This window comes from Ambystoma mexicanum, chromosome 5p (genome assembly GCF_040938575.1).
Source record: "Ambystoma mexicanum isolate Mex_15411 chromosome 5p, UKY_AmexF1_1, whole genome shotgun sequence".
Classification (NCBI taxonomy): Eukaryota; Metazoa; Chordata; class Amphibia; order Caudata; family Ambystomatidae; genus Ambystoma; species Ambystoma mexicanum.
This window is the reverse complement of record NC_090930.1, coordinates 975,953,878-975,976,941: the sequence shown is the minus strand read 5'-3', so window position 1 is coordinate 975,976,941 and position 23,064 is coordinate 975,953,878. Positions and strand designations below refer to the sequence as shown.

Here is a 23,064-nt window from a genome sequence, read left to right as displayed (position 1 = left end):
TGCTCCTCCCCATCGAAAGCTCACTCTCTTCCTGCTGCACACTGGCCCTACCGTCAGGCCTCGTTTAGGGGAAAGGAAACTCATGCATGTCTGTTCGGGAAACTAGTTTAGAGATGTGTTATTGAGTACCCACCCCTGGGAAAGGCTTCCATTTCTGATGTGGGACTTGAGACTGGGTAGTCCTTCTTCTTGTGTGCTCCTCTGTTTGATTGTCACACCCTAACTCTGCCCTCTAGGTGGACTCCTGGAGCCTACTGTTCCTAACTGTATGACAGCAAAGGCTTTATTTGGTGGATGGCTGTTCACTGTCCAGTTTACCTTTCTAATTCCGGTCCTCCTCTTTCCCTCTACAGATGGTATTACTGCATCTGTGCAGGAGGAATTGAGATGGCTCTACAGAACCACCTTTTCAAGCTTCCCTTAATAGGCCAATGGCTGCAGAGTCACCAGCTGCAGTAGAATCGAATGCACTGTGCATAGGTTCCATGTGTAGTTGGCACCATGTGACTGCCCTATGTGTTTAGACATGGACTAAGTGAGGGTGACCAAGGCATCCTTCCCATAGCACCGTAAGGCCCATCACCTGTTAAATCGGGCATGCATATGGCAACCTTGGTTACCCGACTGGTTACCCCACTGGAGGTTTGCAGAAGCATGAAGGGGACCTTCTTCTTCTGGTGGAAGTCGCAGCCTGAGAGCTGCATAGCGACCCTGACTGCTTAAGGTGTGACTTAGAAGTTGTTAAATCATTTAAAAGTTTGTCTGGTACATCTGTATATGGAAGGAATGTTTTTGTCCTTGTTTGCGACTTTGCTCAATTTATGAGTAGAAATGCTCAGGTAGAAAATGGATCAGCAACATTGTATCTGTCATGGGAATGTGATAGGTGTTATGTATGACCCTCCCATGTGTATTACCCATTTAGGATGGGCCATGGCCCAAGCTAATTAAAGGAGCCCCTGCAGGCACATGCAGCAGAACGGCTGCAGACTCCAACCATGGAACATCTGTGTCCGTCTCCCATTGTGTGCCTGCAGGCCTACACCGTTCAATCACGGTCCTGCAGCCCTGGCCTGCAGGCCCCACGCTGTGCAACCACAGCCCTGCAACATCCAGTAAGGCCGGGTGACCCCGGCAAACCAGCATGGTGTTGGGCCCCCCCAGCACGAATGAGGCCGACCGCTTGACCGCCGCCGGCCCCACAACAATAGGGAAAACGTCTCTGGGTCTTTGCGTTGTTTTTTTTCTATGACAAAACTCTCAGCAACATTACCGATGGCTGTTTGGTGGCCACTTTGTTGAAAAGCTGAATGTTGGCTGAGCTTTGTGAATGTCTTTGCCCTTGGAAGGCTGGATTCTGATTTCTTAAAGACACAATAGCAACAGACTCCACAGCTTCCAGAGTTGGGAAGAGCATGACCCTTATCTCATATGTGCTCCAGTTCACATGAGTAGGAGCCCTTTAAGGAACCCTGTCCCGAGTCGTGCCATGTGACAGTCCACTTCCCTAAGATCATGAATAAGTGGTATGAACCAGGGGCTCCTTGCCACTCCACCCCCGACCCATCATTCAGTAGCTTTGGGAGGGTTCTGTGTTCTTACATTGCATGTGTTTTATTCAATTTTCTTTTTTCCAACCATGTCGTGCCGAACAGAGTCATCGAAAATGTGATATTTTTATTTTGGGCGGTTTCCCCATGAGACCCCTTCCAAATTATTTGTTAACTATTCCCCACTCTCCTATCCCTTATATCTCCTTTCGACCCCCCAATAGTTTTCGATTCGTTTTTTAGCTAAACACATTCAGAAAAAAACTCTTTGGGAAGGAAATCAGGTGATGCAACAACGCTGTACGCTTTGGGAGGCACCCAGACACCTTTTGTACCCCGCTGGAGACCCCAGAACGAGACAAGGGACCTCAACACAGTGAGAACTGCATTGCGCTACACATTGGCATACAAAGTATGCGTATATCCAAAGACCACGCCTGGTCTAGTCGCAGTAGAGGGCTCAGGGCAACCGCTGTTACTGTGAGGTGGGAGGCTGAGCTATTTGCTCTCTGCTTGTCTCTTCTATAATGGGTGCTAAGCACCTATTATGAAGAAGCCACTTGAATGAAGGGATATTCCTACAGCTCTTCATGTTCATTTGGGTTTCGTTTACTTGAAGGTTTCCTGGGTATTTCACAATAAACTAAATGCCAATTTACTGCAACTTTGTTACCGAAGGCTTCGAATGCATTTTGTACAATGATACGGTATGTCATTTCCCTCCCCATACAGGCAACATTTCAGACACCGTTCAATTTGCTCGGGCTGACTCCTGAAGGCTGCTCAACCATGACCTTCCCCGCAATAATGGGACCTGCCAAGGTACAGTAAGTAGCTGAGAAAAAGCCCATCACTTGAGAAACGAATGTTTAACTGTTACCTTTTTTTATCGAATCTGCATTTGTGGTCTAAGGGGACACTGTAATAAGATCTGTTTGTGGTTGACGAACAAAGTAGGATGTGATGTCAAGATTGTGTATTTCATGTTGGGACCAGACACTTCTACATATAAGTAAGACCCTCTATTGACAAATGGGATATGCGTTTAGAGAGAGGGCCAATCCTTCAGCATGATAGCTGTGGGCACAGCCCATCGCAGCCTGCATATGTGAGTGTAAGGTTTGCCCTCAACACTCACAAATGAATTGGTACCCGACATGCTTGGAGGACTGGGAGACTACAGACATGTGCTAACCCCTGCCCTTCCGGTGGCAGGTCTTGCCTGCAACCATCCATTGCCTGGTCAGATAGATGCAGGGGGAAGGATGTGACAAAGTGCTTGATATTGTAAACATATCTTGTTGTAAATCAGGGGTGCATGCACAATTGTGCTTGATACACCCTCTGATTGACTCCCGCTCTCACCTACAAAGGCAATTTGCATCTGGAGGGTGCGCCGCACGTGCGCGTGCACATACACAAACTCCATTCGTGAAAAACGAGACACAAAAGGCAGCAAGTTTCCAGCTTGCACTAGCAGTTTGCTCACACAAGCTCACAGAATGGGATCTTGGAGAGAAACTTTTAGGAAACAAAAGTGTGAATAATATAGTTCCTTACTTTCGCTATTAGACGTCCCAAGAAAAGGGCTTGCCACTCTCATATTGAAGGAATTGCAAACATGGGTAGACAGCGAGGATGCATGTGATTTCATGAAAATATTTCACCTAATGGAGATTTCACTGAATCCATTTCACAGAAAAACTAAATCTACTTTTTACTTTTTCTACTTTTTATTTACTGCAGGGGTGACCCCCTGAAGCCCCCACCGTTCCCTAACTAATACCCTTACCCCACACCCCACCTATACCATTTCCCCTGCCATTTTCAGTCAAATAAATTCAGTGAACTCTCATTAGGTGAAATTGTATTAGAAGAAATATACGGTAAGGAGACAGCAATATTGTGCTTAGTGGTTGTCAGAAGGGGTTACACCCTTGTCCACAATACACAACATTTTGACCTTAAACACACTTAAATGCAAAGCCCAGAATAAGGACAAGCAAAACCCCCAGAATAGGGCTGCGACATCTCAGATGGCTCTCTTAGGCAGATTGTGTTATTCTGCTGGACCATACTCTCATAGAACTAAAAAGATAACCTTTACAACTGTGTAGACATGCTAAGGAGAATGGGTTCGAACTTCATTTTAACAAGACCAAGTATATTTATTTTGGGCAGATGTGAACAACGTACATTACACCTGACAGTAGGTGAAATACAACATGTTAGTAGTAACAAATACTTGGGATATGTGGTAGTCAATATGAAAAACAAAAATTCCGGCTTAATCTCCGGCAAAAAGAATGCAATGCGCTAATGCCGATGATTAAATAATTTGCAGAGTGCACAGCTGGTTATACTATAAAAAGGGTATTACTGGCGCACAAGCACTCAGGCGTTCCAGCCCTATTATATGGTTTAGAAGCGAGCTTTGTAATCGATTTGAAATGGCTCACCATTCTAGGGGCAAAAATATGATGATGAATATTGGGACTAGGTGTTCCGATCAAACCCATTAGATTAGAAATGGGACTTCCATCCCTGGCAGGAATGGTGATGCTCAGAAGAGGGCTATTGTATGTAAAAAGCTTGTAAAAATCATAATGGCTGAAAATATGACCCAAGCTAAACCAAATAACCAAAGTGAGTTTCAGAAAATGAATGCACAACTGTTTAGATATATTGGCTGGCAGCCAGAATAGGAGAACGTATATGTTAACTTGTGCAAGAGATTTAAGGGAAAATTGTTTTTGTAGGATCGGGTCAAGAATCAAGACCATATTGCTAAACTGAAACATTCACTGAGTATAATAGAAACATCTGTACATGTATGCGCCCTCACAGATAATTAGAGATGAACCCTTCCCCTGTACTCAGGACGTTCTTATTAGTAATGCGATTACTTCAGTAACCTACGCTATCCGTGACAGGGCCGAAAACAGGTAGAGTGAGGAATTTAACGACTTTACACCCACCCAAGGACTTGACACGAATACGCATGTCTTGACACGTTACCACACATCCAGTATTTGCAGAGACTTGCCATGATGCAGAATGGGTAAAGAGTACACATTTTTGGCACCAATGTATTGACAGGAAGGTGATCTCATTAAATGCTGCATTATGTAATATCTGGCGACAGTTAGGATAGCAGTTGGGAATTAATTGAAGATTTTAAGAAGATTAATTATGATGGTAGGCTACGGGTTTTGTGAGTATTCTTGTGTTACAAAACAGTACACGTAAAGGTAGGAATCCAGTGTCAATAATAAATGAACGGTTGGCATTATACATTTAGCCGACCTAAGTTTGAGCGAGTCTTATGCACTGCTTTAGTAGGAATATTGTATGTCAATGTGGGAATCAGATATGAATTCTATGAGATCTGTGACTAAAAATTAGACATAGTGAATTATGTAAAGAACGTCATTTATAAAATTGTGAGCTCTGTATTTTATAATGCATTTTATTAATGTATTGTTTTCTGTTTAGGATTATGCATGTGAAAAGATCAGATTGAAACTAAAGCACCTAAGGAATAGTAATAAAACAAAAAGTAATAATGTAGTTGGGAGAAGAAAGTGAGCAGTTGGGATATCCGTGATTTAACCGAGGCGTGAAATTTAGAATTCGACATTTCTGACTTCGGAAATGCCGAATCCGAAATGCGGACCACAGTGAAATCCTGTTCCCTCACCCACCCCCTACTTTGCTGTTGGCGGCACACCTCGCTGTGTGCCGCCGACTCGCTCAACCCTCTTTAACAGCGGTTCCCGTCATTCATGTGGATGGAAACCGGCGCCGCAGGGTCCTTTTTTTATTTTGTATGTAACTTTATTCAATCGGCGTGGGGGACACCCCTGCTGCCCCAAATGGCAAAATAGTGAACAATGTTCTGGGGGACACCCCTGCAACCCGCTCTCCCCTTGTTCACTGTAATGGCACCGAATTCTAGATGCGGCAGTTGTTTATTTACAATACTAGCTTTAAAATGTGCACTCTCACTTATTTGGCTTGCATATTGCTGTTGGCCAGAAGATGCTGTTGGCCAGAAGAACTGGAGACATGTGCTTATGTATGTATTTCTGTGTATATCATTGGCATTCATGTAGCTTAAACCATGATACCAAGCAGCAAGGTGCCATGCAAAAAAGGAGAAGGATGCATAGAAGAGCCCAGCGCAGAGCCAGGCTCAGGGGTCAGGCTGGTGCAATTAAAGGCCAAGCTTCACATATGTGATCTTTGTAGAACCTGCATGTATATGTTTGAATTGTGGGCGAGTACTTTCTGCCTTTCATCCTTACACTGTCAAAAAAATTATTACGAATTATTTGGGTAACAGTAACATCACTTTAATTCATTGCAAGCATACAAAAAATAAACACTCGGATTAAATAAATATTTCTCCCTTGGCTTCGGGCGTGTCTTCCCTAGGCCCACATGCATACATTCGGGAATGCACCACTGAGTGAATTATACTATCTAATGTCAAATATTTTATCAGACGGCATACTGCATGATCAATGGCCATGCCAGGTGAGTTTTACTTATTTATTTATTGGGTATTTATAAAGCGCCTATAAAGCAAATGGTGTTTCAAGGCTCCACAAGACAAAAGGTGGGTGATGGGAACTGGGAAGAAAACAATAACTATCCTAGTAGGCCTTACGTCATTCGGATCGTACAAGTACAGTAACAAGATGTGCAGGGGGGGAGGTGAGGGGTGGTGGGGGAGTCCTGGTCAGGGGGAGGGCTAATGATGGGGCAGGAGGGGTGGCCTCACATACAAAACTGCCACAACTCTCTTTTTTTGGCTCATTGGCCCACATTACGAGCTAGGCGGTAATTCCGTAACACATCTGCCGTAAACGAATTACCGTTACTGCCACTTGGTCAGGCAAAATTCTGCATTTATTTTGGGTCACCTTTTTTTGCAAAATCGTCGCTGCAGAATTACTGCTGTAGTAATTCCACCAATTTGGCTGATTATTCGACGTTGAGTGGGTTGATTTACCTTCAGGGTTTTCCTGGAAGTAAATCGTCCACTCAAAACCCAACCACATAGTTTGGCAGACTGGTAAAATTGGCAGTTACTCGCCAATTTTACCACTTGCCGCCTAACTCATAATGAGGCTGATAGTACTTAGAGTCATAAATTGACGCTAAAGTTCAAAATCCCATTTAGACCAATGATTTGTTCAGTCTTCCATCGATGATATGGGTTGAGGCCAATAAATGTGCTGTATGAAGACACACATGCCAAGCAAGTTGTCATGCAAGCTAATAAAATAGCTTACAGTTGTCAGGGAATGGTGGGTATTGCAAACCAACTCATGGCGTCACCAAAGCCTGTGCCTATCTTCCCGTAGCACATTTCTGCATTCAGATGATACTGAAAAGACCTTTGAATCCCTGATCACCAGCCTTCAGCAGCACACATAGGGCCTCCTTAGGACCGTGGTGGCCGCGGGATGAATGGTGCCGGTAATGCACCCGCACCGTTCATTCCGGGCCTCCCTATTACGAGATCTGCAGCGGGTCCCGCTCAGGAACGCCTGGTCAGACCAGGCGTCCTTAGCAGGACCTGCTAGCAGACGAGGATGCTAACAACGGGCCCTTCATTAACGGACCCGTCATTAACGGTTGTTAGCATCCTCCTCATTCCCACTGAGCCCTATGGGGGCTCAAATGGGAATGGGGATGTACTGGGTCCGGGTCCCGCGAAAGGGATTTACCGGGCCGTCCAAGATCGGAATGGGCCGGTAAGTCCCCTTTTGCGGGACCCGGACCTGGTACCCGGTATGGGGGTAGCCATGCCGCTAAAAGCAGCATGGCTGCCTCCATGCTCGTAATGAGGCCCAGAGTGTATTGATTCCTCACCTGCAAGATGTGATCATGGGACAGCAGAGACAATGCTTCTTATAGAGAAAGGAAAAGTGTAAATAGGCTGCCCTCTCGCGTTAATCACTGCTGGATTTCGAAGATTGTAACAGGACGTAGAAAATGAAAGGAAAGAGCCCACCACCTATACTCATAGATTAAGAACTGTATTGTGAAGTCGAAAGGCAACTGAAGTAGAAATATAACACATATAAAACATCAGAATGGTTTCTTCTTTACTATGGGCAGAAACAGATCCTAGACAGAACTAAGTTCAGAACTTTCTTGGTAAAGGAGATGATCTTATTTTGATCTGATATTAGGAATACTACCAATGCCAGAAACTTTACTAAGTTCTTGAGATCTGGTTTGTTGAATTAGCTACTAACTGTGGGAAAGCAATGTGATATAACTGAAGTACCCGAGCCAGGTAAATTATATATACATGAGTTTATTGCCACATCGAAGATAACATGTAGAGAAAATACCGGGGCATCCTTTCCCATCCAGAGCAGCAGCACCAACCGCCATTCTCAGAATCCCCAGGCACCTCCCAGGTTCCACAGTGACATCACACCCTCATAACAAGACATAGCCATAACCAGGCCTGAAGCACACATCATGACACAGTGCAGTTATAGACATTTCCAGAAATTGTATTGTGTAATATAACAGCTACACCTGACTGAATGAAAGATAAGGGTGGTGTTGAATGGCCGTTCTTAGTTGGTGGAACAACATGCCCAGTCAATCCTGCTAAGAACCTTCACATTTTAGGAATCTTTTCAGCTGTGAGGTGCTGAGTTTATTGGTCCATCAACAAGTACTATCAGTGGTTTTGCAGTTATGGAATGAACACTGGCCACAAACACCACCACCTGTAATTACATTTGGTTGGGAAATACAACTAGGCTAACACCTGTGTAGCTGTACTTTTCCGGGGACAACATGTAGTCCCTGCAGTAAAAGAATATTGTCACATCAGAGATATGTTTTAACTGCAGTGGTTGGGATTAGGTTCCAGCAGAGCTAACCACTTCTCTGTCAATAGCTACAACTGACACTATTCTCTGTGTAACATGCACCATTTCCTGGTGGTATTTTATTCTGAAATAGAAATTAGCAGTCATAATTGTGAGACTGAAAGTCCAGGACTGTATTTGTGGCACAATGTCCTTGTACGTGTTATTTTTTGCCTGAGCCATCTACTTGTGTTTCCCTGGGATTAGCCAAATCGAAAGCTTCATCCGAGAAGTGAATACCTAATGTGCCCCTGAAGGACAGTAAGACGCTCCAAGTCAATGCAGTCCATATTCCTTGTTTTCCCTATGGAGGTAGCCTTACATCCCTGGCTGTGTGTGGGCTCCACTGGTTGGTGGCAGCCTTTCCAGGATCAAGGCGGGGTGGGGGGAGAGATAAATATGTCCTATATACCATGGCAGCTCATCCATCAGCAAACCCCTGTAAAAGCCTCCGTAGAAGCCTGCAACCGGATATTGCTCCTATGTGTGATGCAAGTGTGGTTTGACGAGGTCAGGTGTCAGAACCTGGCTCTAGACATGGAGGGGACTCTGCAGCCCAGGAAAGACAGCATAATTGGTTCTCAACTTAAGAGCCACAAAGTACCTGGGGGCAGTAGAAGGTGGGTGCTGCAGAGCTCCCTCCTATTTCCAAAACCCTGTTCCTGATGGCCTGAAAATGGTGAAGTAGATTTGCCCTGTTTCGAGTTGAGATCAGGGGTAGAGTATCTGAATACCAGCAAGTCTCAATGGGCCCCCCTGGGGCAAGTTACGGAATAGGGCAGGAGAGTTATAAATCAGAGAGCCCCTTTCTCAGGGTCCCGTGGGTTTGCGGGGACCCCAGCAGACACAATCCCCAAAAAAGAACTAACAAAACAAGGGTTGAGTTGCATCTCGCTAGCACACTGCACAGTCCCATGTCCCATGAGGAACCCTTGTGGGAAACGGGAAATAGCTACTAGTGAAGACAGATAAAGATGGTGCATGTACAACAGCTGTGCGGCATCCCATGTGGTATGTGGGAATCACTGTGAGCACTTACCAAAAACCACAGAGAAGCTGAGGTTTGGAGACAGCTGCATGGTCTTTCAGAATGCCACTGACGGACCACCATGGGAACGGACGTCTACCCACAAATGTGTGAGCACGGAGAAACAGCTGGAGCTGAATCCTTTCCATGGGCTCTAGGCAGAGATCTCGAACCTGTCCATTAGGAAACCCTGGGAGAATGGGTAAGAGGGAAGCCGACTATATAATGATGGATAAAGCTGTTACCCCAGTGCAGGGGAGCAATCGGGACAGTGAGACTCTGGAAGATGGTGCTGGTGCAGTTGGTGGATGTGTAAAGCCCAGAAGTATCTTGGGGAACTGGAGAAGCTAAACATTCTGAAGAAGCTTTTGAGGTGGATTAAGATTGTGACTTTGAGACAGCTGAAGAGCCTGAGAAGCTGGAAAGCCTAGAAGCCCTGAGAGATTTCTGATTGTCTCGGGAGGATGGCTCAGGTGCAACAAGCTTGCCTTGGAAGCAGGACGACACAGAGCACCACAGGTTTGATCCCCTGGTCCGCGCTTAGAAACCTCTGGGGTTATCATATCATATCATTGTTAAAACATGAGAGCATCATTATATCCCCACAAATGAGAGTGGTACTATATCCCATGTACTGTACCTTAAGGGGCACTATATCCATTATAAGTGAGGGAGCAATATATCTTACATAGGTGAGATGGATGCTGAATCATCAGAATCCTTAAAGCAGGAAATAGTAAGCCAGACCCTATCCTTCTGTTTGGATTACAAATAAAGTGCTGGAACCATAGCCCTGCGACAGTGATATGAGCAAAGAAGCGGCTGGGTGCTATATTCATGAGACTGTGCTTAAGAGAAGAAGCCGCCCACAGCAATATCGCTATGACTGTGATAAAGACACATGCTGGGCACTTTTTCCCCTGAGACTGTGTCAAGACTAGAGATGCTGAGGGAGACCAGTAACCCTATTAATATGTGGAGAAGGAGAGGAAGAAGGATAGGCCCTTTTGCGAGAAAGAAGAATGATTGGTTCTATATCCCTTGAAACATTGTTAACTATAGGGATCCAGAGAGAGACCTGTATTCTTCTTAGCAAAGGCTGGACAAATAATACTAACAAATTGTTTGATCCCTCCTGGCACTTTTGCTTTAGATCAGGGACCTGCAACCTGTGGTTCTCTCGATGTTTTGGACTATGAGTCCCATGATTTCTCATAAATAACTACGCAGGCTAGGAACTATGGGATTCATAGTCTAAAGCACGTTGAGAGCCAAAGGTTGCACACTCCTGTTTAGATTGATTCATGCCTGAACCCTAAAGTTCTGCTTCATACGAACCCTAGGTCTCATGGGCATTTAACACTATGTTTCACTTGTTAAAGATAGAAGCCTGGACATACATATCAGAGGTCATAGGAAGAGACACATCCCTGCTTTAAAAGGAATAATGTAAACCTGCAAGGCTAATAATCCTGACACCCTACGGTTTTGCCCATTCTGACACCTTTTTTATTTGTTGGGTTGTTTCAAGATAGGAATACCCCTTCAATTGTCGGTATTCCTTGGTCCCTATAGATTGTTATCCCAACCTTACCCTGAAAAGAAATAAAGTCTTGAAATACCCTTTGCTCACATGTTTTTTTCTGGCTGCCTTAATGGACATGTAGGCTATAGGCTGGCCTCCTTTAAAATGTCAGGACATCATACCCAGTGCTAATAAGACCAGTCTGTGAATGGTATCTGGATTCAAACTTTAATCTAGATCTGGAGAAGCACGCAGATTCTGAATGTGGTGTCCCACAACAATCCGAAGGTTGCCAATATCTTTGACACCCAGTTCCCCATAAACATGGAAGCTTCATCCACTTTCCTGTAGCATCTTGGTGAAGATGATGACCCAAGGCCAAGATCTGAGGAGGCCATGTTAAAAATTGCAACCTTCCAAGAGCCCTCTTGGCCACGCCGCCTCGTCGCTGATGGAACCAGATTTCTATCTTCTAGGGTAAGACGAAGAATTGTGCACCCTGTCCAGCATGACCAGCCTTGTTACAATGTATCCAATGTGTGATCCAGAAATGTTACTTGGATTGATCAACACAAGGATCCCGAACTTGATGAGGCAAGACCGTTTACAGCATCTCATTCCAGCAGCTGATCCAACTGAAAATCTCTGAACTACTTTGCCACCCTCTGTGGTGCACACTTTCAAATAACTATTGTCTTATCTACTTAGCATCACTGGTGACAACCTGTGCCCTTCCACTAGCAATGCTGCACCTCTGTCACACTAGAATGATCTGAGATAACCCCAGATTTCCAAACACCATCTTCTGCATACCCCAGAGGATCTTCCATTTTAGCCAACCCCCTGCAGCTTAAACTTATGCAGAAGACCCACCAGAATCCTGCACAAACCTCACTTGGGGACATAGTACAGAATGTTTGCACCAATTTAAGTGCAATTTGCATTCATGGCATTAGCACTAGGGCAAGGTGTTCCCTAATTCAGAAAGCATATGCTTTCAAAGCTCCCCTCTTCTGCCTCATCCTGAATGATATCCTTCTGATCCAAATCTTGTAAGGATTGATGGTTTACTTTATGTATGTTGCACTCTCTGTGTCCTCCTCCATACAGATGTATTTCTATATTTATAGCAGTTCCTTTCTTTTTGCATCAAGTCTTGTTAATGTTTTTTTAGTTCAAAACTTGTTTTATTGAATTGTAAGCATTAAACCGAACACATACTCATAAAAATCAGGGGCACAAATTATACAGAGGAATAGGAGAAGGATAAAGGTACACCACAAAAACCTACGTATAATCACAAATACAAAACAGTACTGTAAATAGGGAAAGATATATAAAAGGAACAATTATTAATCCTATCAATTATACATAACAGTAATTGGACTCTTAAATTCATTGGAACACACTTAACATCTCACTAAGGGAACCAGAGTACAAAACAATGGTAATTAGGAGCATTCCTATTTTTCAAGATAAACAGCGTGGACCGCAGATGTGCCAATAATACCAAATGTAGCAAGCCCATCTTGAGTGTACTAACATTTATTTCGCGTTTTTTCAATGTTATGTTATAGATCTGATAGCCTTAGCAATACAAAAAAAATAATGTAATCTAAAGCAATGACAAAACAAATAACAATGCATTTGATTTCAAAACAATAATCCTATAAGATAATGTGTCTTTTTGATTGGAAAAATCATATATACAGTTGACCAGACGTCTTGCGAGAAATCAAATATGTCTAAGCAGTCATAAAACAGCAGTCATATAACATATGTTGTAGTGTTCCAACATTTTGTTTACAATGTTAACAATTTTGTGATTTTGATCATTTGGATTTATACATTTTAACCACAGTCCATACAAACTTATTTAAAAGAGCAAAGTTAGTTAACAGTTGGAAACTGTAAACCAGCCTGTATTGTTTGACAGCAAAGGTTTTTTCCTATTTTCCTGCATCTATTCAGACTGTAAGTCATTATTTCAGGAATCTTGCAAAATAGTGTTTAAAGGAAAAAGTGTGCCATTACATTTTGTACATACTTTAGAAGCAACATGACCTGCAGAATCATATATCTTTAAAGATAGTTCCAGATCACTACAAAATGTGGAAGGCTGGCCATCAAAAAAGTACTTATGTACAGCTTGAACAAGAGAACTGTAATGTGGTATTTCATCTAGAATAAGATTACATTTGGTACATATTTGCTCAAAAGGAAGAAAAACATTACCATGAAATATATCACTTAAATAGTAAATTCGTTAATTATACCATTTATTCCATTCTTTTAGTTTCCCTGGTAACTGAACGAGAGAATTGTTCCATACAGAGACATCTTTACTGTATTTACATATGCATGAGACACATTATAAATATGTAATAAAGCCATTCATGTACCATTAATTACAAGGAGTATTACTTGCTGGGCATCAGTTTTCAAGGTGAGTAGCGCAGGAAGTGGACAATGAGTCACCAGTAATCTTTCAATTATAAGCCAAGCTGGTGACTTCTTAGACTAGATATTCACAAACAACAAAACAACAGGTCTAATAAGAAAAGCCTTAAACTAAAATGTAGGATATTCATACCACCCAGGGCTTTTGCAGCGTTTAACTTTTTTAAGGGAAATTCTAGATGCTCTGTTAGAAAAAAAGATGGTGGAAAATACAGAGGGAGAAATGATGATGAGAACAAACATGTTGGGGACAATCATTATTTTGAGAGCTTCATCTCTGCCCCACCATGAGAGTATCTTGGAGACCATCTATCAGGAGTCTCTTTGATCATCGTCAAAGTATGGGAAACATTGGTATCAACTGTTTCCTTAATATAATCAATAAATAAGATATCAAGATATTTGAATCGAGAGGAGCACCAGGTCACATTATATGACAGAATCATATTTTTAGTGCAATGATCATTCAGTGGAAAAAAATGCAGTTTTGCTCACATTTAGGGAATATCCAGAAACATTTTAATACATTTTCAATAATGATTAAAATATTAGGGATAGCATACTCTTGATCTCTAAAATAGAGCAAAACATTATCACCATACACAGACAGTTTTATTTCATATACCCGGACAACTATACACTAAAATGTAAGTTTCAAATGGGACATAAAAATCGTTCAATTTCTAATAAGAAGAGGAAAGGTGATAAAAGGCATCCATGTCTTGTTCCTCTATATCTAGCAAACAAGTCAGATTGTGTATTATTAATATAGATTTTAGCAGTGGGAGCAGCATGTAAAGTTTTAATCATGTCCATAAAGGAAGGTCCAAAAATACAAATGCTTCTTAGACGTTTACAGAAATACCCATGGCACTTGTTCAAAAGCCTTCTCAGTATCTAGCGGCAGAAGGCCTAAGGGATCATACTATTTTTTTAGCTAGAGAGATAGCATGGTAAATAGATTCTACAGTTGTGTTCACCAAGCACTCCTTTTTAGGTAATTCCTACAACTTCAGGTTGTGTTTGTGGCAAAAGTGCTTTTAGTAAATTTAAGGTGCAGGGGAGATAACAGTCAACCCCGGCATATGGGTTGTGAGATAAATGCAAACAGAATAAGTTCCTAATGGAGGAACTCCCGTCCCCTGCACACTTTCACAAGCTAAAAGAATGAGCCAAACAGTTTAGGTTGACTTATGTTCACACTATAAGTGTGTTGTGTTCATAACAGACATTTTTCAATTATTATGATTCAAACAGGCAAACAATTAATGATTCTCAATAATGAACATCAAGACATTATTCCTTAAAATCTTCATATGTAGTTTTATTTTTAAATTTTTCACAAGTGGCCCAACGAGGTTTCAAGAAATACATCTCTTCTTCAGGGGCATATTCAATATTTCAATCACATCTACAGAAAGGATTTCAGAAAAGCAAATAATGACTTGTATTGCAAAGTATTTTCAATTTTACACACAATTCATCTTTTAAAAACAACTGCATGACCTTAATTCAGGTGTTGGAAACTTTTGTAATTATATTCATCTCTTCAATAAGTAATTGTCAATTTATATAGATATTAGCTCATATTTGACCTCATGGAATATTAACAATTTCGGAATGCTGATAAATACATTGCCTATATCGAAATTAAAGCCGTATGGCGCAGCTGTCTGGATGGTTGAATCAGGTACTCTAATGAGATGGGCAAGTCAAGTGTACCCCACAAATGGCAGCAAGGGTTACTACACATCTTTTACAAGAAAACATGTCTGTATCATATCAATCACTTAAAATTACGTTCTCATTACTCTCCATGATTTTGTGCAGGGTTCCCTGTCTGGGGCATATCAAACAAACCTCCTTTCATTCTCACTCCTAGATATCTTTTGCATATAGGTTGTATACTTTCCAGTACTAATCTATGCACTAAATGGTATAAGCATCAATTGCTGTCTTTTTTATGTAACCACATTCAAAGAGTTTAGCCAAAAAATTGGTAAGTATGGCAGGAAGGTGGACATATCGATGTTGGAGTTCTTACCCTTCAAGTTTAGCTGAGAAAAGCCTAATGTTGGCTGATGGCTATTCAATAAAGGCTGTGGGGGTGGTTCCAGAAGGTATAGATCCCTTGTGGCTGTTCAGGTATGGTGATCTGTGAGATACAGGGTATTAAAAAAAAAATGTAATATAGAGGTCCTGTATCCTCTACCAAAAAGAGGTACAAGGGAAGATGAATGGCCTATTGGTAAGGGCTGGACCTAAGTCTAGAAAATAATGGTCCTTACCTCAATCACTGGTGTGAGAGCAGGAGAAGTTCTTTTCGTTGCAGTTCCTGTGCTATTTTGAGAAAATAAAATGGCTATCTTAAATAGCGGCACGTCATCACGCAATTACGTGACATCATCACGTGATAGCGTGACATCACCACGTGACTGCGTGACGCAATGCCACTAAAGTAAACAAGTATCCGTGCATGCGGACATTTTGCAACTGAACATGTTACACGATTGATTTTATGTTTATAATGAACCCCTAAATTGAGGATACTATGTAGAAGGTGACATTACCACGTGATGACATTGTCATGACATCACTAGAGTAAATGTCATCTATATGGACATAATAAAAACTGACAACGTGATAGAATTAATTTGTGTTTATACTAAAACACAAAATTAGGTTTTAATGTGTTGCCTGGTGGAAACAAGACAGCAGGTCACGTGACATATTAGGGCTTGCGAGATTGTGGATTATAGTGGTTCACACTTGTTAAATGTTGCCGTGATGTTACTGTGTTTTAAGGCGTGAGGAAAGTACCTCCAGTTGTAGTTACTGGTTGAAGAATACCAATAGGTAAAATATAGTATGAGATTTAAGGATACAAAAAAAAACAACGTATGTTTCAAAAGATACATATTTTCTAAAAAAAAAAATGTATCACTAAGCTGACATCATTTGTGATTCAAAGGCAATGAGTGTTGTAAGTACCACATTATGAGACTATGGGGGTAATTCATAGAATTTAGCGCACAAGTGGCGCACGCGGCTGGCGCACAGTGTGCGCGTGCGAATCCCTGCGCCAGCTGCGTGCGCCAAAATACATTTCTGCGCACAGCGTATTCATGGATTCCAGCCACCAAAACCAGCCGTGGCGCACAGTGGCGCAGCGACCCTGCAGCAGCGCCAGTTACGCCCCCAAGAGCGCCCCTTGCGCAGGGAAAAGGCATCAAAATCCCCAATCCAGTGCAAAGGGCTGCGCTAACCCTGTACCAGCACGGCAAGCGGGGTACGTGTATCACTGGGGTGCACGGGAAGTACCTTACGTTATTTCAGCTGGGTACGTGTATTTCAGGGGTGCGCGGGAAGTTCCACACGCGATTCCATCAGGGTACGTGTACATCAGGGGTGCTTGGGAAGTTTCACACGTGAATTCAGCAGGGTACGTGTATATCAGGGGTGCGCTGGAAGTTCCACACGCGATTCCATCAGGGTACGTGTACATCAGGGGTGCGCGGGAAGTTTCACACGTGAATTCAGCAGGGTACGTGTATATCAGGGGTGCGCTGGAAGTTCCACACGCGAATGTCCTGGGTACGTGTATTTCGGGGTGCGCGGAAACTTACACACGTGAATTCAGCAGGGTACCTGTATTACTGGGGTGCGCGGGAAGTTTCACATGCGATTGGCCCTGTGCGAGCGTGGTACGTGTATTTCAGGGGTGCGCGGGAAGTTTCACACGCGATTCCATCAGGGTACGTGTATATCAGGGGTGCGCTGGAAGTTCCACACGCGAATGTCCTGGGTACGTGTATCTAGGGGTGCACGGGAAGTTTCACACGCGATATCAGCAGGGTACGTGTATTTCAGGGGTGCCCTGGAAGTTCCACACGCGAATGTCCTGGGTACGTGTATCTTGGGGTGCGTGGGAAGTTTCATACGCAAATGTCCTGGGTACGTGTATCTTGGGGTGCGCAGGAAGTTTCACACGCGAATGTCCTGGGTTGGTGTATCTTGGGGTGCACAGGAAGTTTCACACGCGATATCAGCAGGGTACGTGTATTTCAGGGGTTCCGTGGAGTACTACACGTGAATTGGCCGTGTGGGTCCTCCCAGGTGTTCGCTCCACAACCTCCACGGCCCCTGCAGGCAGCCCACACCACGGGAGACTAGCCTGCACCCCCACTCATGTCCCCCAGCACCCCCACCCCCCAGCACTGTGGGGCACCCTCCACCAGGCCCCCAACTCATGTCCCTCTGCACCCTCACCCCCCAGCACTGTGGGGCACCCTCCACCAGGCCCTCACTCATGTCCAACTCATGTCCCCCTGCACCCCCACCCCCCAGCACTGTGGGGCACCCTCCACCAGGCCCCCAACTCATGTTCCCCTGCACACCCACCCCCCAGCACTGTGGGGCACCCTCCACCAGGCCCCCAACTCATGTCCCCCTACACCCCCACCCCCCAGCACTGTGGGGCACCCTCCACCAGGCCCCCAACTCATGTTCCCCTGCACCCCCACCCCCCAGCACTGTGGGGCATCTGCCAGCAGGCCCCCAACTCATGTCCCCCTGCACCCCCACCCCCCAGCACTGTGGGGCACCTGCCAGCAGGCCCCCACTCATGTCCAACTCATGTCCCCCTGCACCCCCACCCCCCACCACTGTGGGGCACCTGCCAGCAGGCCCCCACTCATGTCCAACTCATGTTCCCCTGCACCCCCACCCCCCAGCACTGTGGGGCACCTGCCACCAGGCCCCCAACTCATGTTCCCCTGCACCCCCACCCCCCAGCCCTGTGGGGCACCCTCCACCAGGCCCCCAACTCATGTTCCCCTGCACCCCCATGCCCCAGCACTGTGGGGCACCCTCTACCAGGCCCCCAACTCATGTCCCCCTGCACCCCCAACCCCCAGCACTGTGGGGCATCTGCCAGCAGGCCCCCAACTCATGTCCCCCTGCACCCCCACCCCCCAGCACTGTGGGACACCTGCCAGCAGGCCCCCACTCATGTCCAACTCATGTCCCCCTGCACCCCCACCCCCCAGCACTGTGGGGCACCTGTCAGCAGGCCCCCACTCATGTCCAACTCATGTTCCCCTGCACCCCCACCCCCCAGCACTGTGGGGCACCTGCCACCAGGCCCCCAACTCATGTTCCCCTGCACCCCCACCCCCCAGCACTGTGGGGCACCCTCCACCAGGCCCCCAACTCATGTTCCCCTGCACCCCCATGCCCCAGCACTGTGGGGCACCCTCTACCAGGCCCCCAACTCATGTCCCCCTGCACCCCCACCCCCAGCACTGTGGGGCACCTGCCAGCAGGCCCCCAACTCATGTTCCCCTGCACCCCCACCCCCCAGCACTGTAGGGCACCTGCCAGCAGGCCCCCAACTCATGTTCCCCTGCACCCCCACCCCCCAGCACTGTGGGGCACCTGCCAGCAGGCCCCCAACTCATGTTCCCCTGCACCCCACCCCCCAGCACTGTGGGGCACCTGCCAGCAGGCCCCCACCCATGTCCAACTCATGTCCCCCTGCACCCCCACCCCCCAGCACTGTGGGGCACCTGCCACCAGGCCCCCAACTCATGTTCCCCTGCACCCCCACCCCCCCAGCACTGTGGGGCACCCTCTACCAGGCCCCCAACTCATGTCCCCCTGCACCCCCACCCCCCAGCACTGTGGGGCACCTGCCAGCAGGCCCCCAACTCATGTTCCCCTGCACCCCACCCCCCAGCACTGTGGGGCACCTGCCAGCAGGCCCCCAACTCATGTTCCCCTGCACCCCCACCCCCCAGCACTGTGGGGCACCTGCCAGCAGGCCCCCACTCATGTCCAACTCATGTCCCCCTGCACCCCCACCCCCAGCACTGTGGGGCACCCTCCACCAGGCCCCCAACTCATGTTCCCCTGCACCCCCACCCCCCAGCACTGTGGGGCACCCTCCACCAGGCCACCAACTCATGTCCCCCTGCACCCCCACCCCCCAGCACTGTGGGGCACCTGCCAGCAGGCCCCCAACTCACGTTCCCCTGCACCCCCCCAGCACTGTGGGGCACCTGCCAGCAGGCCCCCAACTCATGTTCCCCTGCACCCCCACCCCCCCAGCTCTGTGGGGCACCTGCCAGCAGGCCCCCACTCATGTCCAACTCATGTCCCCCTGCACCCCCACCACTGTGGGGCACCCTCCACCAGGCCCCCAACTCATGTTCCCCTGCACCCCCACCCCCCAGCACTGAGGGGCACCCTCCACCAGGCCCCCAACTCTTGTTCCCCAGCCAACATGTCATCACAATCTAGATCCCTGGTCCCTATGGTCAGCCTCCAAATGCCAAACACCCACCCGAGTATTGCATCCACCCACTTATAAATGGCAATAACATGATAGAACCCCAATTGCAAGTTTGGAAATGAACACATGTCCCTCACATACACCCAATGGGTGTCAGTGAATCTCAAAACCCATATCATGATATGCATGAAACCAATGAGATGATACTACACATTGGAGTTTGAACAAAACATATGTATTAAAGGAAACTTAAATTGAATCAAAAATAAACAAACAGAAATGGGAATTTAAAAAAATAAAAAGCAGCATGTCCGTGAAATAATGCAAAAGCAAAAATCATAATCCAAAGGAATGGTGTCCAAAGTCACAGTCCACAAAAGAAAATCCAATGGAAAATTATAATTGGAAGCCATTGCTCCATGGGTAAATTGTACCTATATACTATATACTACATACAGATGAACAAGCCAGGGTCCATGATCCCAACAGAAGAAATGAAACCTATCTAATAACACTACCTAATAAAAAAAAACTATATACAAAAATGTGGCCCATTGTCCAAAAGGTAAAAAAAAAATGCAAAACCAAAGGAAACCTAACACTAACTACAGAACTATTTACAAGGGCAGCGGGCTAGTCCGACGGCTCTCTTTTGGATGTCCCGGGCCAGGGCATCATCGAACTCCTGCTCAATGTCCCGGAGGCGGTCCTCCTCCATGGCCTCGAGGGTCCGCAGGGCCATCGACGTGTCCACCTCCAACCCCCTGCGGATTGCCTCGAGGCACTCGGCCCGCCTCAGGGCCCTCCGCATGGAGTTCTCCGCCCTGACCATCGTGAGCCATGCCTCTTCCGCCCGCTGCTGCTCCACATCTATGGCGTGGCCCAACCGCTGCCACACGGAAGACACTTTCTGTCCTGGGTCCTCCTGCCCTCTGGCCGATGCCTGCCCCTCCGATGTCGAAGGCCCCGAGCCATCATGGCCGCACCGTCAGAGGCAGCTCCAGAGGGCACCCAGGTGACTGATGGGTGGGAAGATGGCACGGAGGACGACTGGCGCATGGGGTTCAGTTGAGGAGGGGGTCGTAGCAAGCCCCATCAAACTGAGGAATCCGGCCTGGGTGACCTGTCCCAGTAGGCCGACGCGGTCAACGAGCCATTCGAGATGACGTGCAGTCTCCTCATGAAAAGACTGCAGGTCACCTCGCATGGCCCGTTGACGCAACGCCACACCAGTCAGGACAGGCTCAACCCGGACACGGATAGCCACGTCCGCCGGCAGGGGAAGGCCAGTTGTCGTGAGCTCATCCCCTGCCTGAAAACGGGTCTGGACGTAGGCATCCCTGCTGGTGCAAGATGATGCAGGGACAGGATTGCACACAGGCACCTCCGCAGCGACCTGTGCTGCCTCCTGTCCCTGGTCCTGCACTGCACCTCTAGCACCAGTGGAATCCCCACCTCCAGACCCTGTCTCTGTTGCTTGCATGGCCTCCTCCTCCACCAAACCCCCCACCAACCTGGATGACTCCGTGCCATCTTCCCCCGTTGGGTACTGTTAGGGAGAATTCTCTGTTTAGGCTGAATTTCCTAACCTAGTGAGTCCCCCAGCAGCTTTGCTGGATTTCTGGAGTTTGTTTTTTTCCATCCTGCCAAGAGCGAGACTCTTTTTATCCCACTCTTGGACATGAATGTGTGTAATTCCTTTGAATGTCAATGTGTTCTATGGGCTATGGGGTCTTTTACTCCATAGGGTCTCATATGTTTTTCTATGTGTGTTACACCGCACCCTACGTGCCGTAACACTGGGGCGTCCTAGCGGACCTCCATCATAGACTCCATACCCGGGGACTGACTACTGTCTCCCGGGGCATGTAAAGTCAACATTGGCTTTACTAGACCTAAATTTACTAACAGAACTAGTACAAACCATCCTATTGTGGACGTGCTAGTAGGGGTAATTCGATTACTCCGGGGTCTGTTATTCGAGGGGGCACTGTCCCGTCCCCCCTCATCGAGTTTTCGCTGGTGGCAGTGGAAACTACTTGTTATATTCGACCCCGAATATAACCCTATGGGATTCTTCCCATTGTTGGAGATTAATACCTTTTTTCCCGTTAATCTCTAACATACCACCGGTTTACTTATCTTAAATAAGTTTATCGGATGGTATTTTCTGCCAGAACTCGGTTTTTAAAATGGCGTCTGTGTTCGTCTCTGTGACTCCTAAACCAAAGGTTGAGCCCTTTGTTCCACTTTTGGCGGGCTTCTGTACAGAGACCCTCCAAAGTGGTGCCATTCTGTCTGGGTTACCACAGGGGTGTGGGAGGGGGTTTAGGCACCCTGGACCGAGTTGCCTTGCCAACTCCGGTCGCACTCTGGTGTGATTGGCCCAAGTGGTGAGCCTTCCCGCTCACCACTTAGCATGTGTTGATTGACAGCTAGGCTGAATGAATGGGGGTTTTCTGCATAAAAGCAGGGCTTTTGGGACTGGATCTTCAGAAGTCGCCACAGGACCTAAGAATCCGAGGAGGGTAAAGCTGAGCCGACCTGCAACGACGACACCTCCGGTGGAGCCCTGCTGAACCGACTCACCACTTCCCGACGACAGAGGAGATCTCCCTGCCGGAGAGTCTCTTCCCCTGACTGGTGGGAACAACCAGTCCCTTTTGCTTTTTCTTCGCCTCAGGACGCAGTGGTCGAATTGCCCGTGCAGAGCACCTCGGCAACCGGATAGCCACTACCCCTGTACCGCGACCAAAAGGTGGTGCCTTGTGACGGAGCACTTCGCGGCTGGTCTCTTCCCTGGTGGTGCAACGATCTTCACTTTTCTTCGACGACGAGATCCTCTCTTCTCTTGGCAAAGACCAGACGTGTATCCACCACCAGGAACAACTGCCCCCGCCGGAGCTGTCTCTCCACAATCAAGGTACTGTGTCCGCCTGGCTTCCCTTGTTGCCGGATAGAGTGAGGTGTCTTAATCCTCGCCTGTCCATAGGGTCGCCTCCAAGCTTTCTCTAGCGTGTTGTTCTGAACTGGTCCAATCTTCCGATAACAATTTGCTACAAAGACTCGAACGCATTTCCACTAAGATACTTTTTGGGACCTATCGCCTTGCCTCTCTCCGAGTGGGCCTGGCCTCTGAACTTTATGATCTATCGTGGTTTTTGTCTTCTTGCCTTGCAGTTGGCCGTGAAGTATTGAACTGTGTTGATTTCGTAACCTGCTTATTTTTCTCTCCCGTCCTAACGAATACTAGAGTGCCATCTAGGTTGAAGCATACACCTCTGTCTGCAAATAAGTGATGCTGG

At 46.6% G+C, this 23,064-nt stretch overlaps 1 protein-coding gene across 1 annotated transcript in view; it reads left to right on the top strand.

The window, feature by feature from the left end:
- LOC138480608 (enoyl-CoA delta isomerase 2-like) overlaps positions 1–23,064 on the top strand; it is a 260,827-nt gene that overhangs the window by 95,592 nt on the left and 142,171 nt on the right. Inside the window, exon 3 of the mRNA XM_069612311.1 lies at positions 2,283–2,372. Within this exon, the coding sequence (XP_069468412.1) occupies positions 2,283–2,372 (90 nt within the window). The remainder of the gene's footprint in view (positions 1–2,282; positions 2,373–23,064) is intronic.